Below are 23,300 nucleotides of genomic sequence, written 5' to 3' on the forward strand. Positions count from 1 at the left end.
TTTGTGTACCACAAAATAAAGAAAGACATCAGGAATGACAACAGTACATGATGGCAAAATGATCATTTTTGGGTTGGAATGATTTCTAGAAAAACAGTAAAACAGTCAGCATTTTGCACATTGACATTAGCTACAATAGAAATGAGTTAGGTCACAAGGGACAAACAGTGTACGAAGTGTTGCTGACAGGGACTGGCAGACCTTGCTGGCCCCCGATCCGACAGCCTAGACATCCAGTGTCACTTTTCTCGACTGTTGCGCTCTTCAGTCTAATGTCACAGTTGCAGTTTTTTAGGGTCAGTTGTCAAAGGCACAAAAGTAAAGACAAGATAGTTCTTCTTGTTAAGTTCTTCAATATCATATGTTTTCTGGGGCACCACAAATAACCTCCTCCATTATGTCATAGAGACAGCTGTGCATATGGAGGCATTCCCGAGAACGGTGTACGCCTGGAGCTGTGCCACATGGCAAACTAAATCCCTCTGAAGTATGTGATAATATGGGAACCCCTGTCGTCTCTCTTACTGAGAAAACTCTGCTCTTCAATGACCTTGTCATGAAGTGTTCAAATAAACACGCAGGCATGTCAGTGGCAAGGTAGGACTGCGCTAAACAAAAGTTGTTGAGTGAGTGCTGAACCAAACTGAGTGTGATGTGAAACATGTAGGGGAAGTTTGGGGTCAGTAAGATTTTTTTTTTAATGTTTTTGAAGTCTCTTGCACTCACCAAGGTTGCAATTCTTTTAAAAAATACAGTCAAAAAAAAGTAATATTGTAGAATTTGCAATATTTTAAAATACAATTTATTCCTGTAATGGTAAAGCTGATTTTTCAGCATTATTAATCCAGTCTTCATGTCACATGATCCTTCAGAAATCATTCTAATATGCTGATTTACTGCTCATAAAACATTTCTTATATCAATGTTAAAAACAGTTGTGCTGCTCAATATTTTTGTGGAAACCATGACTGGTTGCACTTTATTTGGTAACACTTTATTTTAAGGTGATGTAGTTACATTGTACTTACTCAAATAAGTACTAAGTAATATTAATTAACAACATGTACTAACTATAGAATTAGGGTTAGGGTTTGGTTTGACATTTTAGGATGACTGTTAAGGATTCTTTGAAGAATATAAAATTCAAATATGAAAAGTTATAAAAGTATTCATTTCTTTAAAAAAATCAAATAAAAAAATCTTACTGACCCCAAACCTTTGAACTGTAGTGTACATGTAACAGGAAAATGCAAATATAGACAAATTCTGCACCCTGGCTCTAGTATAACAGTTTATTCAGTTTCTCCTCCCACAACACAGGAGAGAAAATGACAATAAACACAGTTTGACTTTACTAAATTAATTAACATTCTTGGAACATATGTTAGCTAATCAGAATTAAGAATTTAACCTTAATATATTACAACGAGTACAAGTGGTATGATTATCACTTACTCAACAGTGTCCTCCCAGCTGCACCACTGGTGCTGATCGAGAACCTCCATGTCCAGCTTGAACTTGGCCAGGCAGAACTCCTCAATGGCATTTCCATAGTGACTGCTGCATGCCATCGTTAACACAGACAGGTTCACTGCAAAAGAAAAAGAACTCAGGGTAAAGAAGGAAAAACAACTCAATTATTCTTTTATACCCCACAGGTCATTGTGTTAACACTGTGTGTGAAAAAGTAGTAACATAAATAGTGGAGCTCAATGGTAAAGAAACATCACAGATGTCTTTATATTGTATCTATTGTAATTCTCTCAAGATCAAATGATCTGCACTATGTAATTGCACAGCTCTAAGTATGTCAATAATTGTCTCATCTATGTCTATTTTTATTTCTACTAAGGAGTTTTCTATAAAGTACTCTGTATGTTTTTTGTTGTTTTTGTGTTGTTTTTTTTTTTTTTTTTGCCTTAGCCTATTTAAAGTTTGTGAAATGTTTCCATTCTAACAAAAATATCCATATCTATTTTAATATCTGATTTTTAATCAATCTCATTCCCATGGGAATAATAAGGCAAGTGGTTAACCAGGATTTGTTTTAACCACATCCCTAGCATATGATGAGCTGTTGACTGTATCTGTCATTTGACCTAATAACCAATCAACTGGGAGAAATCAGAGGAAGATTTTAACAAAACACATTAAAATCACCATGAGGGGAAAATGTGTTTAAGCATGTGAGTTGCCAGTTGCCATCTCAATAATAGCACAGGTCACAGACACTTAAAACGTTCACTTTAATCATAAAGGGTAATGAAATATTCTGGTGTAAAATGGATACTGTAGTCTAATTTAGATTCATTATGTAGTTTGTAAAAGGCTTCAATCAAGCATAACTTTTTTTAAAATTGATCATCACTTCCAGATAACCAGCAGTCGTGCTGTAACTAATCATTTGATTTAATTTAAAACTCTCTTAAAAAGCCAATAACAGATTAAACGTTTTAGAAGGTAGCAATGGTCTGAGTAACAGACAAAAAAAAACAAAAAAAACAAAAACTTGAGAAGAGAAACAAAGATGAGTCATTTCATTAACTCTGATATAATGGTATTAATGTGCCGCTCTTGGAAAACAATGGCCTTTAAAACAGAGCAGTCATTGTCTGACTGTCATTTTCTTTCATATTCTCTATTCTCTCCCTCCTATTGTTTTATTCTCCTATAGAGATCCACAGTACCAGTGTTCCAGTGCACCAGCACTCGCCCCCAATGCTGTAAAGAAAAGCTTCTGATCAGTATAAGAGACGGATTCAGCCAGAACCGCAGTGACTGCGCTCCCTCGGCTCATTGTTAGTCAATAACAACTATCACATCAATTATGTGACAGGTGAGACACCCACAAGTAAAATAAATAGAGAAAGAAATGTTTGCATGAGGGAAAAAAAAATTATAATAATCAAAAGGAATGTGTGCAGGATCAGGATTCCTATCAGACTTTCATATTCCTGAAGGATCCTAATGGGAATTCACTGGATAAACTGAACCCCTACAGGATTTTTTTTTTTTTTTTTTTTTTTGTTGCCTTCTTATAGGATAATGTAGTAAAGGATAGATTTGTGTTTTGTATGAAATAAAAACTCTTTGAACTTTTTCCCAATTGTGATTCCAAAGACAGTCCTTAAATATTACACTATTTTCTTTTTAGAGTCTACAGCAGAATTGAATTCTGTTTGCCTAAATGCATAATTATTTTTCCTGTTTATTCCTGTAAAGCTGATTTGAAACAACCTGTAATGTATAAAGCACTATATAAATAAAAGCAACTTTATATTATTCTCTATATAAAACCCCAGGTTTCTTGACATGATTTTGAAGAACATTTTATGACAAAAAGCTATTATATAAGGAGAAATGTCTTAAATGGTTGCATACAACTTTTATGTTTAACAGGTTATTTGATTTTTTTTTTTTAATATAGTATATAGTATAATTAAAAGCTGTTTAATTTAATTACAATTAAAAATTATTTAAAACAAAATGAATTAATTAAAACTAAATCTATAAAATGATTCCATGATGATAACCCCTAAAATGTTCTATTTACAGTATGAAGCAACTGACAGAACCATTTAAGGTTCTATACAGAATCTTTTCATCCAAGAGTGAATGCTTTTGAGGTGGATTCGAGATGCTTAGTAAGAAAAATAGCAAACAGGAAAGGAGTGGAAATGGAAATGTATGTAACATCACAACATCAAACCATATTTGCAAATAAAAATAAAATTGGCAGAGGGGAGACGAAAGGATGATGAAACTACAAAATGCATGAGAGAGCATAAAAACGTTAGAAACACTAGATATTGCATAGCATCTGAGATAGATATGGGAATATGTTCCTGCTTTATTTCATGTACATAAATAACTCTGGACGTCAACCATGAGTAAATCCTCCAGTGATTTGAGCTATCAGAGTCTGAGATGGAATAGAGCAGATTCGAATGGCTTCTGCACAATTTAATGCAATACAACCATCACATATTCCAGGAAAGAAATATTTACATGCATCCTGTGGCTTCAAAACCTGAAATCAACTGCTGCGGGCACAAAAAGCTCTTATACATAAATGTTACACGAGTGTTGTGTTGTAAACGGTTAAAAATGTTGACCTGTGGGCATTTACCAGCCTGATGATACAGTGAACCTAATGCTAAACTTCCTTCAGAGCATCTTGGGTATAATAAACTTGCTGGATTTCACAATGCATCACTTATTTCAACGAGAGTAAGATTACATTATTTAATTGAATTGCAATTATGATAATGTTTTATTTATGTTGCCATAGCTTGTTAATACTTATATTTGCCTCTTGGAGGGTGTTAATTCTGGATGCTGACTTCAACATTTCTAAAACAAGCTACTGAGTAAAATTACAATCATTTAATATTCCTCTCTCTGTTTTTGCTAATGTGCCAGTGTTTTCCCTTCCATGTGCCAAGACATTCAGGTTTCTGCACACTGCTGCAGTCAGTAACATTCAGAAGAGAGAAAATGTTCATTTTTGTGATAAGATTTTGAATACGAGCCACTGAATCTCACAGAATTGGATGGAAAGTGTTCCTTCACATTTTTCCTGTGTTAAAACACAATCATGACTTCAGTAATATAAAAGAGTTCTCTCTTGGGAAGACAACAAGAAACAAAACCATTCACTGTTCCAAATCCTTACCTTGAATTAATTCCCTTTTCAATCTTAAAGCATGTAAACGAGTGAAAATAACAATGTAAAATAACTATATAAATACGGAAAGTGAATGGTTTCAAGAAAACTGTATGTGCAAAGCAGTAAAATTCCCAACCAACCGAGTCTAGTGTAGGGAACATGCCCAGGAAGTTAAAATTATAAAGAGTTGTTTAGTTTACGACCGAGTCCAGCGTTCATTTGCTCGAGCCGTAAGCTCTTGTAGCGGATATGAATATCCAACAATCGTGAAAACACTGATTAGAGCACGGTAACTTTAAGATCGACAGTTTAAGACATTACATTTTAGAAGCACATAATACAAGACACTTTCTTTTAAAAATCTACAAGAGACTTTATTTATTCTAACACAAACTAATCTAACACAAACACACACACACACACACACACACACACTTTCATACATGTTGCAGTAAGAAAGGAAATGAGAGAGAAAGAGTTTTAAGAGAGAGAGTGATATGATGAACAGGGTTCCTATTAAAATATGCACTTCAAAGACCTGAACAAACTATGAATCATTAATTTAAATGAATCTGGAGGTACTTGCTTGAGTCGACTTTAAATGTGAATTTCCCTCGTCGGCGTGCAGAGAAGGGTTTTCCAAGTCGATGATTTGTTGTAGGGTCTTAAAGGTCCGTGTTGTGTTTGGTAAAACCCAACCACATTTGAGCTTGCTGGAAAAATGAACGGAAGTCTCTTTGTCGCTGGAGTTAAAGTTGAAGCGGCAAAAGTCTTTGGTTGAACTTTGCGGCAAAACTTAGAGCACGAGACTTTCAGCGGAAAAGAAAATTAAGTAAAAGAAATGAAAAGTGAGTGAAAGTTGGATGGCTTGAATGAGCTGCTTGTCTGTTCTTCTTGTTACTCCATGGTTACTTGTTGTTCTGCTTACTCTGGTCACTGCTGACTGGTTCTTTCTTCTAGTTCTGCTCGATCATTCTTTTACTCTAGTTCTGTGTCTTGCGATATGACTATTTAAACTTAGGTGTTTGTCACACCTCTGAGAGGAGTTTTGGCCAATCAGATATCATCCTGTTTCAAAAGGGCTTTGCCCCCAATCATACATAGGTGTTACTTCCTGTCTCTGCTTTAGCAGAGAGTACCATTTTAAACATAATTTCTATTAAATGCAATATGATACATTTTTAAACAGATTTCATTCAAGCCAGGATAAGAGAAAAAGAATTAAATTCATTTCAAATAAGGCATACTTTCAATCAGTCATTCAAGAGTTATCACATTTACATGAATTGTGGGTGTTCTAAAGCAAAACTGGTTACAGGTAGTATTTGTGGACACATGATGTAAAATGTATGTAGTTAAAAGATGTTTGATAAGTCCATTTAAAATAGTTTGGAACAATTTTTATGCAGTTTTAGTTGTAGAACAGTCTCCGTTGGTTTTTCTGTGAAGTTAAGAAACAAAAGGGGTCTGCATTAGGGTTATAAAAGTAATTAACGTTGGTTTTCTCTGTAGACGAGCTGGAGCCAGAACCTCGAATCTGAATTAGAATTATGTTTTGAAAGAATCATATGAATGATTCATTTGTCTGGTTCGTCCACGGTTCCAACACTAGAGAAGACAACATCAAGCATGTCACATTTATATATGACCTTTTGATGCAATATTCTCAATATGACAGGAACCTTTCCACCAGAACACATAATTAGTCTCAACATCACTGCTCTTGCTGACATTCACAGCATATTTGTGTGTGTGTGTGTGTGTGTGTGTGTGTGTGTGTGTGAGAGAGAGAGAGAGAGAGAGAGACCAACACAACTACTAACTACTCACATCTGCAATATGCTGTCAATCTGGATGATATCCAGGATCTTTTAGAGTCAATTAGTCAGTAATACGTCACTCCATTTACTGGGGTGCGCAAATACAAATGGAAAAAAGGTACAAAGTGTGATTTCACATTATAAGCACCTTGGAATCCTCCAACAACACGACCTAGACAACTTTGCACCCTAAAGCAATTCTATTTCATGAGTGATTCTAGCAGGCGTAAGCTTTTATATTGCCCTGAAGAGGGATGAAAGAAAAACTGAATAATACAGTGGAACGCTGTTCCACGTTTGCCTCCGAATACAGGCAAAAGTGGCATATTTGCTTATGCAAAGTGAATTTTTAACCAAGAGTGCACTTACGGTGGAGGGGACAGGGTGCGGTATTCTTTTCGCATGTTTGCTTTCTGAGAAGCTGAACTCATTAAAACAGGTATTAGGGTAGACAGCTTGCCATTCATTTTTAAATAGCAGGAAGAGAACAAATCACTGCGACATCATGCATTTTGTACATGCAGTGGCCCCAAAAACTATTTGTATGTCACACTTAAAAATTTATGAATGTCATTGCATTAGATAACAAAATAAGGCAAACCAAGTGGTATTATAAAAGAAATAATGCTAAAGCTCAGAATTTACTTTTACAAGACATTTTCGCAATTACTATTAACCAACTTTTAACAGTTGAAAAAATACTAAAGTTTAGGCCAGCCCAGATTGTGTAGGAGGATGCTGGCCACACAGATCACATCCATCTGTTCTGGCTGCTAAGTGGTAAACTCACAAACAAGTGTTTTCAGAGCCACTTCAATTTGTCACAAACCACTCAGAGTATCTTTACACAGAGAATAGCAACTGTAACTGCACTGAATATGATTTGAATATTTAATTAAACAGTTTAAATCAATACTTATCAGTATTTAAAAAAAGTATATTTATAGATGCTTTTTCATGCGACTCCATTTGCCATCTTGGACAAATATTTTTACAGAACTTGTTACAGATTGCCTTATTTTTAAAGCATACATGTGATGTTACCGTACAATTTGCCAAAGCATGACATCTTAGAAGGCAGCATAATGTTTTTTTGTGTCAGGAGTGCATCTGTGATGCCTTAAAATGCTGTGTATTGTTGCAGGGTCAAGATTATACTAAACTTTAAATATGAAAATAGTAAAAACAGTAAAAAAAAAAAAAGAAAAGAAAATCTTGCTGGCTAATATATTACAGAAAGTACATTATGCTGCTACATGACCTTATTTTTCGCTCTTCCAACTCAGAGTTTCTTTTAATCTCAAACTCTTGCATAATGCACAAAACGTTTGGTCTAAGATGAATTTTGAAAGGAAGGAAAACTAAACGAAAGCATTTCGAGTTTCCTCCTTGATCATCTCTGTAACGTTGACTGGCATATTTATCATCATCTTTTCAGTGAAGAGTATTTATGCAGCTGTATGATGTGAGGCTGGCTGTTAAAGGAATAGTTCACCAAAAATTAAAATTCTGTCATTTACTCTCACTCATGCTGTTTGAAACACATTTAACATTATTTATTCCATGCAACACAAAATGACAAGTTCATATGTACAAACTATTAGTGTTATTTTAGTATTATTTATATATTATTATAGTAATTATTAATATTTTGAATGAGCTTTTTTATTGTGCTTTCATCATTTTTATTAATTTATTAATACTTAAGATATAATTAATTTGTGTTTTATTTATTGTATTCAGCTTAAACTTATTTTTAGTTAGTTGCCAAGTCAACAGTTCTAATTTTGAATAATTAAATTGAATAATTATTTAAAATAAAAAACTTAGTTAACAATAATAGCATGTGCATTATATTCCAAGCATTGAATGAAGAACAGACGGAAATTTACTTAAAGATGCTTTATGGTTTTTAAAGACAAAACAATATGACCAGTCACAGATGAAGCGAATATAATTGATCATCTCCTAACAACGCCACATATTAAAGCTTGGTAAGATTAGATGATAAGCAAACAATCAATTCTTGTAATCAACATGTTGGATACAGGAGAAATGAGCAGGAATAAAGATCTGAGTGACTTTGATAAGGGCAATTGTTATGGCAAGGCTTGTGGGTTGCTCCCGGTCAGCAGTGGTGAGAATTTACCAACAGCGGTCAGAGTGACAAACCACACACTGGCGACATTGTGTTGGGCACCCAAGGCTCATTGATGCACAAGGACAACGAACGCTATCCCGGAGCAGTGGAAGAAGGTTGTCTGGTCCGATGAGTCCCGTTTTCTTTTACATCACATGGTCGGCCATGTACGGCATTTACCTGGGGAAGTGATGGTACCAGGATGCACTGTGGGATGACGACAAGCTGGTGGAGGGAGTCTGATGCTCTGGGCAATGTTCTGTTGGGAAACTCGTTGGGAAACAATGTTCTGTTGGGAAACTTCACACGTGCTACCTACCTAAACATTGTTGCAGACCCTTCATGATAATGGTTTTCCCTGGTGGAAGTGGACTCTTTCAGCAGGATAATGCACTCTGCACACTTTGTTCAGGAATGGTTTTAGGAACATGATGAAGAGTTCAAGGTGTTGCCCTTCAAATTCCCCAGATCTCAATCCAATTGAGCATCTGTGGGATGTGCTGGACCAACAAGTTCAATCCACAGAGGCTCAACACCTCACAACCTACAGCTTTTTCGTTTTCCTTTTGGTAGCTTGACAACCCCTGGTCACTATCTGTTTTCATTGTATAGAAAAGATGAGCCTAGAATCTGAACACAAAAGGGACTGCAGTCTCTGTAAACTCTGCAGTGCCCTTTTAGTCCATTGAATTAATGCTGCTCAAAAGCCCCTAACAAGAGACATGAACTATTATTTCTAGTTCAGCTGCAGTTTCAGAACTATGTCCTTCCCCTTCCTACGTGTCAGCATATCTGTTATGCTTAACTAAACATGAAATATATCAGCACCACTCTGCATCCACTTGTGTGTTTGTATAGCTGATGCCCTATTAAGTGTGTATCCTCTTCCAAACAATGACTCACGAGATGTTTGAATATATTACTGGTAATTATGTGAAACAATGACACACGTTGAAACTCACAATTCAAAAGGCCACAAAATTCTCTCTATGGGATAAAATACTGTATATAACCCTTAAAACTGATGGATGAAAAACATTTTATGTCATAAATGCTATCAAAACAGTTTAAGTTGTATTGAACCTGGAGTGTTCATTTAAAGGGGTGGTTGATTATGTTAGTGTGTAATATTTCTATTTGAGCATAAAAAACATCTGCAAAGTCACAATGCTCAAAGTTCAATGAAAATATTTTCGTTCACAGAAATCGATTTTTTAAGGACTACAAACAAGCTTCTTCCCAGGTTAGTGACATCACAAACCCAAAATTTACATAAACCCTGCCCCTGCAACATGCAGCAAAGGTGGTGAGGCCATGTTGGGCTGCTTTAGAGAAGAGGAAGAGTTGTTGTAGTAGAGTGTTGTTACCATGCTGTCATTTTATGCCAAACCGCTTCACAAACAAGGGGCAATTCAACGCTGGATTTGCACAAAAGATTAACATGACGGCACATGCTAGTCGATGAGTTGAATCAACTCCACAGCAACTACATAAATTTATCCACTAACCATTCAGAAACGTCCAGATGCATTGTATAAGTTGTGACTTCTTCCTGAGTCTCTCCATCAGTGTCTGACTCCGGTTTGAACAATGTAAGACTGAACACTGTTACTGACAATCGTCATTTTGGCTGCGTGAGATTCTCCAGCTTTGTTGTTTGTATGCAACCGAAGCATAAGCTGTTAAAGCTCCGCCCTCTTCTGGAAAGCGGCTGGGAGCAGCAGCTCATTTGCATTTAAAGGGACACACACAAAAACGGCGTGTTGTTGCTCACACCCAAATAGGGGCAATTTGAACAAGAAATAGTAAATGATCTGTAGGGTATTTTGAGCTGAAACTTCACAGACACATTCTGGGGACACCAGAGACTTATATTACATCTTGTGAAAAGGTGGGTCCCCTTTAAATGTATTGTTGTGTTAATCTGATGCCCTTCACAGCTTCAGGAAGCACTTGAGACTGTGGTGGACAAATATTGCAGACAGATGCATTATACTGAAATTGCCCAGTTACTGATTTTTTTCCTTCAGCAAAGCTTTTTATGCCACTGTCAAGCTGTCATGTTCTCTTAAGGTGTAACAGCCTCACAATTGGTAAAATTAATGCCTGCCACAACGAGTGTCTCACATTAGTAAATGGATGCAGAAAGACAGTGAGATTGACAGATCCTGAGGGGACGTAACTCAAGAGCCAGACTCATATATGCTGGGTATAAGAAGACAACAGCTGGATTGGTTGGTATCATCTGAGAAAATATACTTTTGAAGGGACCATATGTCAAATTATCAAGACTGATCTTCTGCTACAATATTGTGTCCAGTAAAAATGACTAATTATATACAAAAAGGTAATGTTTTGGAATGTCATTATTCTTTTCCAAACAAGCACAAAATAAATTTGAATGTCATCTGTGCATTTTGCATTTCAGTAGTGGCCATCACAGTGATTTGGGCAGGCAGTTGTCTCAATGGTTTGGGCATGTCTGACTCGAGTCCTGAGTGCTGGTGTGAGAGAGGTGTCATTTGTACATGCGACACAGTTTCTGGGACCCACTGGAAGCCTCAAAGCTGCTAGGGCCTCATTTATAAATTGACACAGAGAAACCGTCCTACATTTGATTTTAGGATAATTTCTCAATGTGCGTACGTGCGAGTCAGAAAACGAACATACGCAAACATACGTGAACGAACGTGCAAAAAATGTGCGTCAGCCTCTCTTGCAGATGTGAAATCTGTAAAATCACAAATTGAAATGAAATGATGTGCAGCTGAATGGTTTCAGATCTCCGCTTTGTAAACCCTGCATAATTAATGTCATTAACATAAAAGAGCACCAGTCAACATCCAAATCCTTTACTTGAGAATGGAGAGCAGCAAAAAATGCTTAGATTTCCAAATACCTGCAGTACTCCGACTCTCTGCCATAAGGAAAAGTGTGTACGTCTACTAAAAGCCTGATGTGGCGCTAAGCACTGTTCCACGTCCAAAACATTGGTGAGGATTTTAGCATACACACAATCTATTTTGAAACCTGTGCGTACGCATGTTTTATAAATGAGGCCCCAGGTCACCTCAGACTGTTTACTAGCACGGACCTGTCAGCTGTAAACTCAAAGCTACATTTCAGCAACAGTAAAATCCATTACAAAAGTTCAATTTTATTTTAATTTTAATTTTATTTTAAACAGAAATTTAGAATTTAGTAAAGCAAAATATAATTTTGCACGTGTTTGTTTGTATATAACAGTCACAACTTATAACATATAAAATGTATACATTTGATATTAATTAATAAAATTATTTAGACTGAAGCAGGAAACAAAATGATTGGACTAGTTGATATTAAAATTTGATACTATTTAGTCTAATTAAATTAAAAATAAAACAAAGTTGTTTTAAAGGTTACAAATGAATTTAGTTATCACAACATTTTAATGTAAAGTATGAAAATTTATTTTGATTACACTTTTAACTGTAACAACTTATATTACCTCTTTTATGCATTCTGTGTTACACTGACTGTGACGTGTTTTCTGTTTCTCCCCAAGCCTGGTATCATGAACTTATTATGTCCCAGCATATAAAGTATGCAGAATTGAAGTGTACTCAGATGCTGCTATCCCAGCATGTACAAAAACAGCCTGCAGCTACTCCAGAAGAGCATGCTAAATTTGCATTAATGCCTGAAAAGATGCATTAGCCTGCAATATGCTGCAGGGGGGGAAAACAGTCAAGAAGCAACCCGTACAAAACATTTTTGAAGTGTTGCGAGTGAACTACACTGCATGGCCGCCTGATCAAGGCACTGTCTGCCATTTTTGGAAGCAAGCAATCCTTTTTTCCTTTTTTCATCCTCTTATTGCATAACATGGTTGTACGTCCTGATTTTGCTGAATGAGACACTTTCCTGGGTCAACATGTTTGTTACTTGACCCTGGAACAACATTCTTGTCTGACAATTTAATCCTAACCATATCCCTACCTATAAACCGAACCCTACCCATAAGTTATCCCTAAAATCAGAGGGAAATGATACTGTTGAATAACACTGATATAGAAGCACCTAACTCAGGTTGTAAGCCTAAACTTGACATAAACGGTAAACCTATCCCTCAAATCTGACTGGTTGATTGGAAAAGATGTTGATCAACAAAGATGTTGATCCAGGAACATGTTGCACTTGGTGAAATCAGGTTCTGCATTAAGGTTTATGACTATCGATAAAGCAAATGCCACCATTTACTCTTCTTATCACAGAAACACACATGCACAACATCCATCATGGCATTCCAAAATAATCTACATGGGCCATGGCACAGGTTCTTTGTGATGAAGCAATTACCAGGGCCATGAATGTCAGCGTATCTGTCTGTGCAGGTGATGGATCACTCATGGCTATTACACCAATGGCTGGTTCCCATTAAAGAGGGTCATTTGCTGTGGGTCACCATGACTCACTGCTGTAAGAGTTAATCGACACCTTGCACTGTAATTTGTTGTATAGCAATTGAAATGCACTTTATATTAAGCATCATAGTTAAGCTGCAAAATAAATAAATAAAATAAAATAAAATAAAGGTTTGTGTGTTTATATATATATATATATATATATATATATATATATATATATATATATATATATATATATATATATATATATATATATATAACACACAAACCTTTATTTTATTTTATTTATTTATTTTGCAGCTTAACTATGATGCTTAATATAAAGTGCATTTTTGTGCATCAAAAACAATTTTGTGCATCAAAACCACTCCTTTCCTGGTAAAAACGAACTTGATTTTCAAAAGTCAATGAATTTTCGACAGTTGAATGTAAAATTTTTGGCAAGCCAAACATGTCAGTCTCTGAGTAACATGTAGGCTAATTTATAAGTATAATGAACTACACAAAAAGCATTTTGAAAGTCTCCAGCATGTTTTATAACTACCCAAAAATCAATCATAGTTCACCCCTTATGCATGTTATCATGTCAAAAACCTAGGCTGTCGTTCGGTTGGAATATTAGAACTAAAAACATCAACATAACACACACATGGGCATCAATCACTTCACTGAATACTTGCTGGCTAAGAAATAAAAAACCTTTTTACCTTTTGATCCATCTGTTTTCATCTCCACATCATTTGAATATCACAACATCAATGTCTGTCAAATGAAAAGGTCCATTGAGTACACGCATTTCCTGAAAACCCACACCATCGGATGTTTTGAATGCATTATCGCTTTCGGAGAAGAGGGAGAAAATGGCGACCTGAGCAGATTCAACATGCTGTCAGAGATGATAACATATGTAATTCATAACGCATGTGAGTGTAACTTTGTTCTTCACTCACTGAAATTGTTCAAATTGAAATGATCAGGAAACTGAGTGAAATACTTCACACTGCATTCTAAAGAGAATAAACACCAATCCAATTGAAAAACTTTGGCGGGTTAGTGAACATCGTTCAACGTGTTGGTTTTGATGGATATTTTTATGCACAAACTACACATTCTGATTCTGACATTCCTGATTTAAATATTTACAATAATTCTCTATTCTTGACAGATATTTTTTTCATAATTTTGGCAATAGATGAACTGTTAAATGAGTGATGGGCTGACCGATATATCACATGAGATTGTCACGCGCATTTCGTCAGTAAAGCCGGTTCCCTGATTACCGCTAAATCGCCATCACCTGCTTTCAAATGGAGCGGCATTTAATAGACAGAGCCGTAGATCACGGACAAGCCACGCAATATCGCGTTCATTATCGAAGGCGATTCATCTGCGTTATGAACGCGATATTGCGTGGCTTGTCAGTGATCTACGGCTCTGTCTATTAAATGCCGCTCCATTTGAAAGCAGGTGATGGCGATTTAGCGGTAATCAGGGCACTGTTGCCAACTATTTTCAAAGGAAAGTAGCTAAAGCCTGGCCAAAAAGTCGCTAAATGTCGCTAGATGACGTCATGCGTAAATCAGCATATTCGTGACGTCATGACGTCGGTTGCATTCTGCCTGCCTAATGTGTTTTCTCTCCTAATCTGTGCTCACATACTGTATTTTAATATAATATAATATAATATAATATAATATAATATAATATAATATAATATATATAATATAATATAATATAATATAATATAATATAATATAATATAATATAATATAATATAATATAGCCGAATGTCAAATAAAGCTGTTCTCATTTCCTATATAGCCTATATAAATGTTTATTTTTTTGTCTGGCAACAGAACGAGTATGATATAATGAATGACATTTTTATATATTTGTAAATTACATTAATTCAGAGAGTTCGGAAACTGGATGAACTATAGCTCTGTGATAGTGAGTAATATAAGCGATAAGCACACGAGAAAAAATGGAAATAAAACCATCAAACTAAATTCTTTAAATATAAAACAAAGGAGAATCAGAAATAGCGTTTGGTCCATGCAACACTGTGTGCTCGTGTGTAGCTCGCTCATTCACGTCTGTCAGATGCCGTGCACTCGTGCTGCTGCTCTTCTCAGCCACTCAATGAACACAGTAGACGCTGAGAAGGTGTGACTGCAGCGGGAAAGCAACACCTGGCGCTCACAGGACAGTGCTGGTGACATTTGGAAAGTTACTGAGGTTTGTCCAAAAAGTCGCTAGATTTGTCGCTAGGCGCTTTTTTGAAAAATAGTCGCTAAAGGGGTCTGAAAAGTCACTAAATCTAGCGACAAAGTCGCTAAGTTGGCAACACTGAATCAGGGAACCGACTTTACTGACGAAATGCGCGTGACAATCGGTCAGCCCTAATATATTATATATATATATATATATATATATATATATATATATAAAAATAAAACAACATTTTATCAAACTTTGATAATTGCCTTAATCTTTTAAACAACTGAGAAGATTTTGAAATCTTTACCTGTCAATTTTATTATATATATATATTAGGGCTGTAACGATATGCGATATGAAACCGAAATCGCGATACGCAGGTCCACGAACCTGTATCGCGATGTGAGAAGGCAGAATCGCGACACACCCCTTCCAACTCCCAGAGTTATCCTTCCTGTCCAGATCCAATGCTACCACATTTTTAAATTACTATAAGTATTAGGGGTGTAACGATTTATCGTAGATGGTGTGTCTCAATCAGCTCTCTAGTTCAGTAAGTGTTTCGGGCACACATTGAATCTTGCAAGCAGGTTTAAACGTTTCTCATGTCAGTCTCTTGCATGGTCGCGTGAGAAAAGTCGTGGCTTTCTTTCACCGCAGTGCACAGGAACAGCTGTGCTCACAGAAAAGCAAAAGACGCTTGCGATGCTTTGCTTTAAGAAGTTCTGTGGGGCCGTTCACATATTGCGTCTTTTCCGCGTGCAAGTCAGTTATTATTTTCAAATGTAGCCGCGCGGCAAGCGCGCTCATAATGGGATCAACGCGGTCGCGACGCGCATGCAATTCTCAACTTCTCAGAATGCCGCAAGCGCACCGCAGGTCGTGTGACAAGAATCAACCGATCAGCTATGGCCTTTCCGTAACAAAACATCAAAAGCTCAGCCGAACAGCTGATCATAGCTGTACATGGTGGTTTTTATATCTTATCTCCATCAATATATCTCGTAGTAAAACTAATGCAAGGGCTAGAAATCATTTATCCTTAGCAGAAACATCCTGATCCTCTTGGAGAGCTCAGTTCATGGTTGCATAGCAACGACCGACGCCACGGGAGCGCAAGCGCTTTGGAAAGAAGGAGAAGCGGTGCGGCCGCGCCTTCCACGCGTTTTTAGACGCGATATGTGAACGGCCCCTATTCATAATTCTAAGTTCATGTTAAATTTAACATTTTTTTTCAGTGACAGACAGCCCTATTCAGCTGTTAATTTGAATACAGAAGGTTTTTATTAAAATTTTATATTTATTTATTTTATTGAAATGTGATCTTGTATGTACAACAAGGAAAATTATTGAAATTTGTTCATGTTTTTTTAATAAATCTTGTTTGAATTTCAGTTTCATTTTGTTCAAAATATCGTGATACGTATCGTATCGTGAACTCCGTATCGAGATACGTATCGTATCGTGACCTGAGCGTATCGTTACACCCCTAATATATATATATATATATATATATATATATATATATATATATATATATATATATATATATATATATATAGGGCTGACCGATATATATATATATATATATATATATATATATATATATATATATATATAATATATATATATATATATATATAATATATAATATATATATATATAATAAAATTGACAGGTAAAGATTTCAAAATCTTCTCAGTTGTTTAAAAGATTAAGGCAATTATCAAAGTTTGATAAAATGTTGTTTTATTTTTCCCAATGAGAGACGACAAATTCATACATGATTTAATTTACCCCTTAGCAGATTTTGACTGCATGAAAAAAAAAGAAAAAACAAACGAGTTCATTGTATTATGAAAACGATCATGAAAAGCTAAATTCTGTTATATTCTTTTAAAAGATATGACTGCTTTACAGGGAGAATTAATAATAAGGGATGTTTTAAAGTCTTTTAAACCCTAACCCTGAAATCAAAATGTAAGTTTTTTAGCTTTTAGTATGAATATGTTAGCCTTAAGGTTATGAATAAGCTGGTGTGTTCAAAAACAATGACAAAATTCCCATTTAGGAGATATAAGCACTTCCTCTAAAATGGATCACAGATTTTCATGACATCACTGTGAACTTGTCGACTAAAGACTGCGAACAGCTTCTCCTCAAATCTTCTGTCCAATCAAATGCTCTCTAGAATCTAAAGTGTCCCGCCCCCTACATTATTAATATACGCTGAAGCTGCAGCTGAAATCGGTCACTTGTTCACACATTTACTATTTCCTACATGGCAAATGGCACGTACTTAGTGCACTACATAGTGGATAGGGAACATTTAAGACAGTGTAAATATGCTTTCCATTGAGGCGAATGAAGTCTGGTTTCACGTTAGTGTCACGCGAACCGCAGCGCAGCGCACACAGTCTGCTTCGGGCCAGAGACACAACAGCAGAGATCGGATCATATCCTCGAGTTGGCGCAGACCACAAATCGTAACAAACGCATTTGAATTCCGCACAGAATGCTATATTTTAAATCAATATGGAGGAAATTAAGGAGGAGAAAAGGTTAGAGATTAGAAGGAAAGTGAGGTTTTACAGAGCTCAACCGCTCTGGCCGAGCTGTGATATGAACAAAATGCTATTGGCTATTTTAAAAAAAGGGGAGGAGCTGTTCGATATGTCCTGCCCTGTCTTCCTGTTTCAGTGGAAATTATTTCAACACATTGAATAATGCGTTCCAAGGCACTTCAGTGGGCATTTAAGCTGTTAAAATACCTTAACCACTGAGCTTTCCATGTTGAATCTAAAGGGAAATAAAATGAATGATTTTGTTGGCTCAAGTGTTGGTTTACAACTCGGGGGGCAAGTAGTTGTGGTTAAGATGACACTGCTCACTCTGGGGCTGAGAAAGATCTTGTTTCCTGAGCTCCTGCTGTCAGAGAGGTCTTAAAAACACCATATGGGGTCCAGCGCTGCTTTAAACGTCTCTTTAGACAATCAAACCAAAGACTCCAGAATGATTCTTCACAGCACATTATGCCACATTCAGAGTCAATGTCATGTTGTCTGTCCCCTGCTTGATAAGAGGGGCCTGCTGAGCCTTTAATCTCAAGCCTGCCAGTGAGCAGATGAATCAGCCCACCTCTTGTTTTCCTTTAAAACTAATTTATACCACAGTGATGCAACGCAGTTTATTGGGTGACTCAATCTGCATAATGAATAATCAGCTAATGCAGGAGTTCCAACCTACTGTATACAGCAGCGATGCAGAGAGCTGCACATTGCAGCACACCAATTCCCTGCTGACATCACATGACAAGTTAGGCATCAAATATTAACTGTATTATTCAGTCCAACACCTATTTCTTAATGCATTAAACAGAGCAACGCTTTCATTTTGTAGCAAGACAAATCCTAAATGTGCCTCAAGGGGTAAGGCTGGCGCACAAATAGCCCGTTTTTATTTATATGATCAGCGGCCAAGAGCTAAGACTCATGCCATTGCCATTCTGATGAAAAGAAATATCTCCATTGTGTCTCCAAGACAGAGATTAAATTGAGACTTTTATTGAAGCCTCCTGCTTTTCCAGACAAAAAAAAAAAAAAACTCAAATGTGTGTTCTATAAAGTTTCAGAAGATATCTGTGCCTATGCTCAGATTTCTCAAGATACCAAAGTCTGCAATGAAATGTCAGATATTTTGATATGATCTCAAACATTTCTTATTAAGACTAAATTATGTTGCTATATACGTTTTATAGCTCTGTATGTCATTAATTTTATTCCATTTTTATTTGTCCTTTATTTTGAAATTGCTTAAAAATGTATAAAAAAAATAAACATTTGAGATAAGGTTGATATTTAAATACACATTTCATAACTGAAAACTACATAAGTTTTACTATTGAACTGTATGCGATTAAAGGCCCGTTCACACCAAGAATGATAACTATAAAGCATCCACATCAGCACAAAATATCATTCTGTTTATTATAAGTGCATGCCACAGTTTTGTTGTCTGTCGCTTTGAATGCTCGAGCTCTTTAAAGCAGGATAGATTATGATTGGCTGTTGATATTTTTATCGGTTAACAGATGGTAAACAAAATATAATTCTGAAAGTGATTCCAATGGCATTGTTCCTCTGTGCCATTATCATTATAGTTTAGTTGTGGTGTGGACTCTGCTATTCTTTTAAATGTAGAATTATTTTTAAAACTATATGATATATCTTTATCATTATCATTATAGTTAACTGTGCTTTTGTACTGATATCTCCCATATGTATTCTGCTGGCCAATCACTCTTTTTTTCCGCAAAATACGATTGTTGATGCAGGTGAAGCAGTCACAAGCCAAACACAACTCAAAAGGGGCATCTGAGTTTATGAACAGCATAAAAAGTAACTTTTCTTTCAGCTTGACGGGTAAATATCACATGGCTATCTAAAATTGAGACAATGACAACACAGAGTATCAAAATTCATCCAGATGAATTTCAACTGCTTTTGCACTTAAATTACAAAAGCCTAATGTTATTGAGATGTCTTCAGATTTTCATGTCTGCACTTTAAAAAGATGACCATGATTTTAACGATAAAAGACTAAAAATGCTACAGTGCAAAACCATTAATTGGTTTACAGAAAGTTTCTGTACTATATACAGTGAATAACAGTGATAGAACGGTACGTTTAATGTAATTTTACGGTAAAATACCGCTAAATTTACAGTTTTTTTGGGAGTGAAAAATAACGTCATTGTATAATTAACAGTGAAAAACCGTAAATTGATAATCCCACAATTCTCTGCGTGACACATTTAAATGCATTTTTTCTTAGTTTTTATTGAATCAGTTTATGTACATTAGGGTTTTGTGTTACATCTAATGTTGTTAACAATGTTTATTTAATTTTTTTAAATTTTATGTGTTACCATGATGGTGTTTAAGGTTTGTGTGAATGACACTGTGTGCACCGTCTATATATTAGTATTGTCCTTATCAGCTTTTGTAAAAGCTGCTTGTGATGAGCTTTGATTCATCATGTGACTCATCACCACTATGATTAGTGGTTGTCAGTGTATTGCAAAAGTACATAATAGATATTAACACTTCAATAGTTTGATTAACAACATTAACATTATATCTGTTAATGACATATGTTTTTTTACGATAAATTTAACAGATTTTTTTTTACATTGCTACCGTATTTTTTACGGTAAAGTTCTGGCAACCACAGCTACCGTTTTTGAATTTGTTGTTCAGCTCCAGCAGCCATTCTACACAATCAAGCATGCTTAGTTTACTCCAGCAACCCTCGGGATGTAATTCCAAATGCTTCATTGGTAAGATGATTTCCTTAACAATTACCGTTAAATTCTTTGCACACAATGCACCAAATGTCAAGATTCGATACCTATTGAACTGAATTATTACAAGGGAAGAACTGCTTAAGGCAGTACATTGAGAATGAAAAACAAAGCGGTCCTGACAAGTGCAAAGAAATAGAGCAGCCATATATTCATCTTCACTTGTTACGGCTGTCCAGATCTCCCCGCCCACTGCCATCAGGTTATTCACCTCAATCAGAAAAATGCACCATGTTAATCTGTATTTAGAGAACTGTATAGGACACATCCTTGAGCTCCCCTTCATCCTGAAGTGTTCTTAACTGCATGTGGTGTTTTTATCTGTGATAGACTTTCAGTTGTCAGATATATGAGGGCAATGCATCTCAGCGGATCTCAAAAGATAAAGCATTCTGGCCTGGAATACAGTGAAAGCTTTGTTCGATTTTTAAAAAGTGAGCTCGACATTTATCTCTCGGCTCGCAACAGCATAAAGCCACCTTTTTCTCTGTGCCAGTCGTGAACTGTTATGATGCCATCAATATCCTGGGACTTCTCAGGCTCCCCTAGTGCATCTGCGTTACAAGACGGACATAGCCGTCTATAAAGAAAGTAGGGTGGGAACCATCCATAAAGGAAGAAAGGGAAAAAGGAAAAGAAAGTATAGGGGCCTTTGCAGCTATGCCGAAAATGCAACACATGCATTGTAGTTAGAATACTGCATTGTGACCTATTCTGAACGCAACATCAAATTGAACAAATTGAGTTTTTTTTCCCCACTTACTTTTGTAGAGTATGTAGCAGGCTTCAGAGAACAGTTAACATCAGAGCCCTTTTTAACATACACTCCTCCTGAGGTCACTTCCTCACGCTGTTTCAAAGTCAGAAGATTCTCCTGCTAAATCTACATATTTTATAGGGCACTCACTACAGCAGGCTTAACTGGAGCAGAAGTGTTTATTCAAGAGTTACATATTTCTACAGACTGATTGCATATTTTTCTGTAGTTACATGAGCTTAATGCCATTCTCTTGTGTGAATCCATCAGCATTCTATTTCCCTCTGCTGTCAAAGAGCCAGATACATGTTTGTCACTGTCACAAACAAGAAAGAGTCACATCCATGCATTACTTCACTGACAGTCAGGTCAGTTCACAACAATGAATCGCTCATATTTGCATTACAATTCTTTAGAGACATCCTTCTTAAACAAAAGTATGCCATGAATCTTTGCAGAATAAATATAGCAATCCCAATTGAATGGTGACAGGAAATCAAGGCAAGCAAAGAGCAGCTTGTTAGTCATGCCCAGTACAGCTCAGTGAGCTTGTTAAGGTAAGTGTGAAATGAATTCTTTCCAACAGAAGGAGGTTGCCATGCATTATTAATTAGAAAATTAGATAATTGACACAAACGTGGGTGGGCTTGTCACTTATGGATTTTTCACCTTCATCAAAATTCCCAACCACTGTGTATTGTGGAAAAGGCTAAAAGCATGTGTTCTATGTAAAAAAAAAAAAAAAAAAAAAATCCATGTTTTAAAATGTAAAAGGTTAGATAAAAAAAAATTAAACCTGTTTTGGCCAGCAAAAACTGCAGTTAATAACAGTGTAATATACTACTATAATATAAGCTACAATTGCTTTAAATAACTAACATAATTTTTTTTTAATACAATACCCTGACAACACAAAATCAGCAATTATTTTTATTTGCCTGAATATACTGTATGCTAGTGTGTTCACTTGTTAACCTTCACATTCATTATCTTAATATGGTTTGTATTTGCTTGAAACCAACCAACATACAAAACCACTGCAAAAACTGGACTTATGACTCAAAACCTTACAGTTACTGAGATATAGCCATAGTGGCAGCTAGTTACATCTTCCCTAAACCACTAACAAACCAATCAAACAGATAAACAGACACGTAAACAACTGGATAGTTTTAATTTGCTCTAGCTTTCTTTTTGTGTGTGTGTGTTTTACAGTCAGTATGTAATTTCAGAAACACACATAATAGGTTGAAATGCAGACATAAACAGGACAAACCAGTTTAACTTACCAACCACCAAGAAGAAAAGCGCGTGTCTCCACGACACTGATGCCATGGCGTGTCAATGTCAGTCAAAGCAAACAGAAGTTTGTTGATTAAACTGCACTATTCCCTCAAAGCTCGACACATCTGCGCGTTTGGCAGGTAATTTTGCAGACCGTTTCATTCAAAGCTGAATCTCCACTCAAGACGCTGAAGGGAGAATTCCTCCGTTCCTCCTAGTCATCATGCCCTGTTTTATAAAGTACTGCTTTAGTGCCGAATAAAGCTCAAACGAGCAACTGAAATGGGTCTCGGGTGACGTGAAGCGTGCGCGCTCAGTAGTTCTCGCTAAAGTCGCTCGTGGACAGGCGGAATGTGCGCTCGAGCGCGCGTGAGGCACACAAGTAAAAGATGCGAGCTGTGCTGTGGCAACTGTAAATGCGAAGCCACCTCCCTCAAGGATCATCAACTTATGCAGGCTAATAATAAACATGAAAATAATTCATTAGGAAAGTGAGGAAACTATTATAACTCGCACTGTTCACACTGTGGAAAAATTAAGGTAAAACATTTAGCGACAATTCTATGGCAAAAGGGAATTATATGCTCATTTACAATGTTACTGGATACATACGATTTTGCAAATGCAATATATAATAGA

At 36.1% G+C, this 23,300-nt stretch overlaps 1 protein-coding gene across 1 annotated transcript in view; it reads right to left on the reverse strand.

The window, feature by feature from the left end:
* ramp1 (receptor activity modifying protein 1) overlaps nucleotides 1-23,099 on the reverse strand; it is a 35,422-nt gene extending 12,323 nt beyond the window's left edge. The window contains exons 1-2 of the mRNA XM_048193675.1: nucleotides 22,667-23,099; nucleotides 1,456-1,591 (exon numbers count right to left, since the gene is read on the reverse strand). Coding sequence (XP_048049632.1) covers nucleotides 1,456-1,591; nucleotides 22,667-22,712 — 182 coding nt within the window. The 5' untranslated portion in view covers nucleotides 22,713-23,099. The remainder of the gene's footprint in view (nucleotides 1-1,455; nucleotides 1,592-22,666) is intronic.
* Between the last annotated feature and the right edge of the window lie 201 nt (nucleotides 23,100-23,300).

This window comes from Megalobrama amblycephala, linkage group LG6, assembly GCF_018812025.1.
Source record: "Megalobrama amblycephala isolate DHTTF-2021 linkage group LG6, ASM1881202v1, whole genome shotgun sequence".
Taxonomy (NCBI): domain Eukaryota; kingdom Metazoa; phylum Chordata; class Actinopteri; order Cypriniformes; family Xenocyprididae; genus Megalobrama; species Megalobrama amblycephala.